The sequence below is a fragment of the Myotis davidii genome, unplaced genomic scaffold (genome assembly GCF_000327345.1).
Source record: "Myotis davidii unplaced genomic scaffold, ASM32734v1 scaffold31, whole genome shotgun sequence".
NCBI lineage: Eukaryota > Metazoa > Chordata > Mammalia > Chiroptera > Vespertilionidae > Myotis > Myotis davidii.
Window position 1 is genome coordinate 3473832 of NW_006283639.1, and position 6931 is coordinate 3480762.

Genomic DNA, 6931 nt, shown 5'->3' on the forward strand with positions numbered 1-6931 from the left:
TTCTTAAGAGCAGCTGAAAGATTCATACTATTGGCCTACCACAGATTACATCATATTTATAGAATGTTCTGACCACCAACTTTATTATTGATTTAAAATTACATATCAATATTTGCTTGCGCATGTCCCAAAATGAAATGCCGTACCAAACAGTTTAGAAATACAAAGTTTATAACTCTAAGATTATTTTGAATCTTAACATCTAAAGTCAGAATTATATATCACCAAAATAGAGTCTAATTTGTATGTCTGTATATATTTTGCTTATAAACAAGCAACTTTATCTTGAAGTGAGTTCAGAGAATTGGCAGCCAGCTGCCTAAGTGAATTCCATCATTTAAGATTATTTTCTTAAGAGTTTCCTAATTTAAGACAGATTCAATAATAGCACTTGCTGAAACTTTTATAGATCTGATGTTAAAAAAGATGCTCTGCAAGGTAAAGAGCATGTGAAATTGGTACCTGGGTTCACGGTCCTTGCTGGATACAGGCTATCTGGGCCTCACCAAGTCATTTACGATTCCTGGCTTCCGTTCTCTGAAACATGTGTGCTGGCCTGCATGACTTGTATAGCCTTTTCTAATTTTTAAACTTTTGTGAGTCTAAGTTATGGATCATTGGCGGGTGGTGGGGGCGGGGCGGTGAATAAACTGTAAATTTCCTTTCCATTATTTCAGGGTTATTTTCATGCCTTCTCAATACCACATGAGGGGAAATTATTGTAAGGTCATTCAATTTCCCAATGCTTTGGCTTATATTTGCACTACATGAATAATTGACACCACACTGCACAGCTGAAGTTTAGCTGGTGTTGTCACACAGAGTAAGTTCCCACAAAGGCTTCATTCAATTGTATCATCGAATACATGAGCCTGACTTTCCCAATGTCTTCACAAGGCACTTTAAATAGGGCCATGTTTGTTCTTTCAGATGACATTGTTCACGTATTCTGTGTGGTAGGTCTTCAAAATTTATATTTATTTTAAAACATATTTTTAAAACTAGGGTTTCATGGTTGCAGTAGTCAGGCTACTGCCACAAGCCTTAGGGGAAAATAGGCTGCAGCAATACAAAGACACTTGATTTCTATCTAGAAAGCGATGCTCTTTGATTCTTTAATGTATTATCAAATTTTTAAGTTTTTTTTCTAGGCATTTAACCTTACAATTATAATTTACAGTCACCTCTTGTTGGTCCATACATGTAAATGCATCTATGAAATGTCAAAATGTGCCACTGTTTTGGGACTGTTCATAAAGTTATCACATTCCCCCAAATTTCTTATAACAAAAATATATTTTTGATTAGTTAATTTATATATATATATACTTATTCATTAATCAGGCTTTCTCTGAGTTTATCTGTAGGGTAGGGATAGGTGTGTGTGTGTGTGTGTGTGTGTGTGTGAAAATCACCACAAATTAAGGTTAGAAACAACATAAAAAGGTTAGATCTCTGGCTTGATTTGTCACAGAACTTTGTTTCCCAGGTATAACTTTCTTTTATGAAGACCCCTCCAATGAGTTTATAAGTAAACAATTAGTTTCTTATGGTGGAAAATCTCTTTGGAAAACCTGGAAGAATGAGAAAAAAAGAAAAAAAAAGTATTTGTGAGTTCTGGAGATTATATAAAGGTTTCCTGAACTCTCTGAGTGTTTAAAAATTTACTCATTTAAGGTGACACCCCTGATAAATCTCATGGATTATCCTCAATAGATTGCATTGCTCCTCTTTCATGCTCCACCTTGTGTGATTTTAAGAGCTGAGTAGCTCTGATGTATTTTTCAAGCCAGGATAAATTGACCCACGACGTTACAAATTTAAATTCTTTATGAATGGGCTGTGGGTTATTGGTTAATTAGAGTGATTCTAAAATAAATAGTGACATATGTTTTGTGTTGCTCGGCCCAGTCATTGAACCTCACTGAATATTTGGGTTCTCATACATGTGTGGCCTGCATACAGCTCTTGATGTTGAACTTTTACAGTGATTTAGAGCCCTGTTTTTGAAGCAATCCAGTTTCGGTAATAAGTCACCATTGTGTAGACTCCAGGTTTGTTCTTTTGACCACAGTTATCTCCCCAGCTCACAATTCCAATGAGATACCAGGTATCTTTAAGATCCTTTATGACTAATGGTCCCCCAGAATCACCCTGAAGGTAAAAAAGAGAGAGAAAGAAAATATTAGTTAAATATAAAGCTTATTACTTAAGATATTCTGATGAAGCACATATTTTATTATTAGGCATATATATAGATTACCAACTATAGGATAATTAATTGAAACATGTATTTCAAAAGTTATAAAACCCTTTAAAAAGTCTGTAAATTTCAATGTTGACATTTTAATTTTTTCAGTTTTATAGATATCTAGAGGCCTGGGGCACGAATTCATGCACCAGTGGGGGTTCCTTAGCCTGAGAGATTGGGCTGAAACTGGCTATCTGACATCCCCTGAGGGGTCCTGGATTGTGAGAGGGCACAGGCCAGGCTGAGTGACCCCACTGGTGCACGATCAGGGCCAAGGAGGGATGCAGGAGATTGGCCAGCCAGGGAGGAACCATAGGAGGGCTCCAGTGCATGTCCAGCCCATCTCGCTCAGTCCTGATCAGCTGGACCACAGCAGCAAGCTAAACTACCAGTTGAAGTGTCTGCCACCTGGTGGTCAGTGCACGTCATAGTGAGTGGTTGAGAGGCCTTAGCATATCATTAGCTTATTATGCTTTGATTGGACGACTGGAAGACTGGACACTTAGCGTATTAGGCTTTTATTATATAGGATAATTGACAGATAAAATTGTATATATTTAAAGCAAATGACATGATGATTTGACATATTATACTTTGTGAAATGACCATCAAGTTAACTAACATATCCATCAGGCTAGTTAACACATCTATCCCTCACATAGTTACTGTGTGTGTGTGTGTGTGTGTGCGTGTGCGCGTGTGTGCGTGCGCGCGCGCGCGCGTGTGTGTGTGTGTGTGTGTAGGGGGCAGGTAAGGATGCATAAGGTCTACTCAACAAATTTCAAATACATAACAGAAAGTCAAGCTGATGTTGGGTTTCTTTTTACTCTAAGTAGGGTGCTTAGAGTTCTGTTTTCCCAGACAGACTAAGCCCCACACCATAGACCCCAGTACAATTGCTTTAGTTTTGTCTAGGACCCTGTGCCTGAGTCTCTTCCTTGATAACTTTTTCACTTTTTGTATGACTCTGGCTTATTACTCACTTGCACAGTAATGGGTTAGGAATCTTATGTCTGCTCCCCAATCCAGGGAAGTCTCTTCATGAGCACCAATCCTTTCTGAGGCTTATCATTAATCTCACGTTTGTCTAGATTCCCATATCCTGTCTGCTCCTAGACTCCTGTCGCCACCTTCCTCTTATCTATCATGGCTTGGGCCTCTCTTTGGATTCCCTGAATTCTAGCTGCCTTCCTCCACATTCTTAACAACTGAGGCTAGGTTTGTGTCAGATTCTGTTCTTTCCCAGCCTATATGCTACTTGTACATATATGTAGCAAACCTTTTTCTGACAGAGGCTGCCCATGTTTTATAATCTGTGGGACTCTGGGAAGGGCTTGCTGCCACCTGATATTAATAACCCCATCATTTCATCAGGTAGAATCACCTCCTTGGAATTTTCAAGGATCTCACGTTATAGAGCAAGTGCCTCCAGGAAGAAACACTTTTGTACCTTGTCAGAACACATACATGCAGGATAGATATTGGATGACAGAGGGGGACGTGGTAAGGGCACTGGATAGTCATGACATGGTCTAATCCACCTTCTAAGCATTTGCTACTTCTCACCTCTCATCCTCCTATGCGAGACTCAACAGGTTGCCTGGGGTCCCCTCAAATATGAATTGTAGTTTCACAGCTTTATAATTGTGGCGATGCTCTTCCTCTTTTCTATAATATTATTTTCTTATTCTATAATTGGGCAAGTGCTATTTATCCTTCAGGCCTCATTTAAATGTGATTTTTCTGATACTTGCTGTAAAAATATTTGCTCTTCATTATATCATTTATAACCTCACATCATCGTTCATTATTCCTGAGTGTTTCCTTCCTGTATGTGAGCTCTTTAATAAAAGAGAATTTTATGAATCTTTGGACTTCCAGTATTAAGGACATTTAATTTTATTATTTATTTTTCTTCTTAATTCTCACCCAAGTATATTTTTCCATTGATTTTTAGGAAGAGTAGAAGAGAAAGAGAAAGACAGGAACATAAATGTGAGAGAAACACATAGATTGGTTGCCTCCTACATCAGCCCTGGGCCTGTGAAATTTGTATTTAGAAATTTTTGAACTGATAAGATATCTGTATTTTGTACTAGTATAAATAATATAGAATATTTCTTAATTCAGGTAAAAAAATTTTGAGTTAATGATATAAAAATAATGTCTTTCCGCCTACCCTGCAGGCATCATATATGCCTTCCAGATATCCAGCACAAAACATCCCAAATTTAATATCACTGCCATATACATCTGGTTGCTTGCACACATCATCACTTATCATCTTGAGTCTGGCTTCTCGAAGTTCATTTTGAGATTCCCCTTAAGGAAAAACAAAATAATTTTAGTGTTTACAGTCAGCATTCTTAGCTAGAATGAAGTGAGCAGACTTTATTCTAATATTTTTCATACTAAAATTGTCAACACAGCATGAGTTTAATGTAAGCAGTTTCCAGAGGAAAATAAAATTCTGTTTAAAACCTGGCACATTTAAATGATTTTTATCATATCACATTTTTTTATTCCTCACCTGAGAACATGCTTTTTAAATAAATAAACAAATAAACAAACAAATAAATAAATATCTTTTTATTGATTTCAGAGAGGAAGGGTGAGAGAATCATTGATAGGCTGCCTGCTGCACACCCCACACTGAAGATTGAGCAATGCTGGCATGAGCCCTGATTGGGAAATGAACCGTCCTAGTTCATAGGTTGATGCTCAACCACTGAATTGAACCGTGCTAGTTCATAGGTTGATGCTCAACCACTGATCCATGCTGGCCGGATCTGAGGACATGCTTTTATTGATTTTTAGAGTAAGAGGAAGGGAGAGAGAGAGAGAGAGATCGATCAATGTGTGAGTGAAACTTCCGTTGGTTGCCTCCTACAAATGCCCTGACCAGGGATTGAACTCCCAACCTGGACATGTGCTCTGACCAGGAATCCGGAGAACTTTCGGTGCATGGTATGATGCTCCAACCAACAAAACCACATCAGCTAGGGCCTTATCACATTTTGTTAATCTTCACCGAGGATATTTTTTCATTGACTTTTTAGGGAGAGTGAAAGAGAGAGGGAAAGACAGAGGGAAAAACTGATGTGAGAGAAACACATCAATTGGTTGCCTCCTGCATACACCCCGACCACCTGGGCCAGAAAGGAGCCTGCAACCCAGTATGTGCCATTGACAAGAATCGAACCCGGGACCCTTTGGTCCACAGGCCAACACTCTATCCACTGAGCCAAACTGGCTAGGTGGGGGCCTTATCATATTTTTATAAATAGCTCTACTAGCAAGAAATACCATTTTATTTCTTTTCCTGGAAAATCTTTGTATCTTTCCATTAAAAATGATCAGTTTATATATTTAGGAAGACATTAATTTTTTAAAATAATATTTATATTTGTGAACTCTAGTTTATTTCCAGAACTTTGTAGGTCAAGTTTTCTCTCTTGGCTTGATAAAATAACTGGAACACTATGTATATTTATTTTGTCCTTTGCATTTTATGAAGAAGTTTCACACATAAAATGACATTAAAGGCAATGATTTCATTTTTTATGTATTGTAAGTTTGGGGCTCCCGATTCTAAACTAGATTCTGAATTATAGAAACCAATAGTATGGCAGGAAGGTAACTATGGCACAAACAAAGAATATCACAAGCATTCACAGATGCTTTGCGTCAAACAGTATGGTCGTTGGGAAACTGACATTGAAATAGACAGAATTCAGTGACGATCCCCACGATTCCTTTGTGATGTCCCTACCCCCAAGTGTGGGTGGAATCTCTGAATATAATGTGTATCATGCCTATGATTAGGTTATGATATGAGGCACAGGTGAGGAAATTTTTTAGGTGTAAACTAAGAAAAATTCCCTTTGACACTGAGTTCATCAAAAGGGAGACTTTCCAAGGCGGGTCTGACCTATTCACAGGAGCCCTTTTAAAAAGGGCTGAGGTCTTCCTGGTTTTGAAAACTTTCCTAATGGCATTGAACAAGCAGTTGTCAGAAGTTCTATAGCTGCAAGAAATTGAATTCCACCACCAACCAATGATCTTGGAAGAGAACCCAGAGCTGCAAATGAGACCACAGTCCCAATCAAGACTTTGCTTGCTGTTTCAAATAAATCCTGGAACTCCCTGAACTGTTTCTCAACTCTTGTGAGAATGCTGAATGACATTTCTCACAAAATATTGATTTTTTTCAAAGAATTCGCTTTCCCCCCCATTAATTTTCTCTATTGTTTTTTTCTTTTGGTTTTATTCATTTTCTAATCTTTATTATTTCCTTCCTTCTGCTTATTGTAGGTTTATTTTGCTGCTCCTTTCTAGTTATCTGAAGTGGGAACTTAGATTATTGATTTGAGACCTTTCTGCTTTTCTAATTTGCACATTTGCTGTAAATGTCCTTCTCTGCACTATTTTAGCTGCATCTTGCATGTACTGATATTTTGTTTTTCATTTTCATTCAATTCTGTGTATACTTGAAATTTTCTTCAAGACTTCCTCTTTGACCGATGGATTATTTACAAGGGAGTTGTTTAATTTCTAAGCATTTGTAGATTTTCCTGCTGGCTTTCTGTTACTAGTTTGTAGTTTGATTCCATGATAGTCAGAGAGAATACTATGTATGATTTCAATTTTTAAAAATGTGTGTAGGATTGTTTTATGGAA

At 37.6% G+C, this 6931-nt stretch overlaps 1 protein-coding gene across 1 annotated transcript in view; it reads right to left on the bottom strand.

The window, feature by feature from the left end:
- Nucleotides 1–1149: 1149 nt before the first annotated feature.
- The window catches only part of TMPRSS11A (transmembrane protease, serine 11A), a 43992-nt gene continuing 38210 nt past the window's right edge, over nucleotides 1150–6931 (bottom strand). The window contains exons 11-12 of the mRNA XM_015565786.1: nucleotides 4431–4573; nucleotides 1150–2154 (exon numbers count right to left, since the gene is read on the bottom strand). Coding sequence (XP_015421272.1) covers nucleotides 1993–2154; nucleotides 4431–4573 — 305 coding nt within the window. The 3' untranslated portion in view covers nucleotides 1150–1992. The remainder of the gene's footprint in view (nucleotides 2155–4430; nucleotides 4574–6931) is intronic.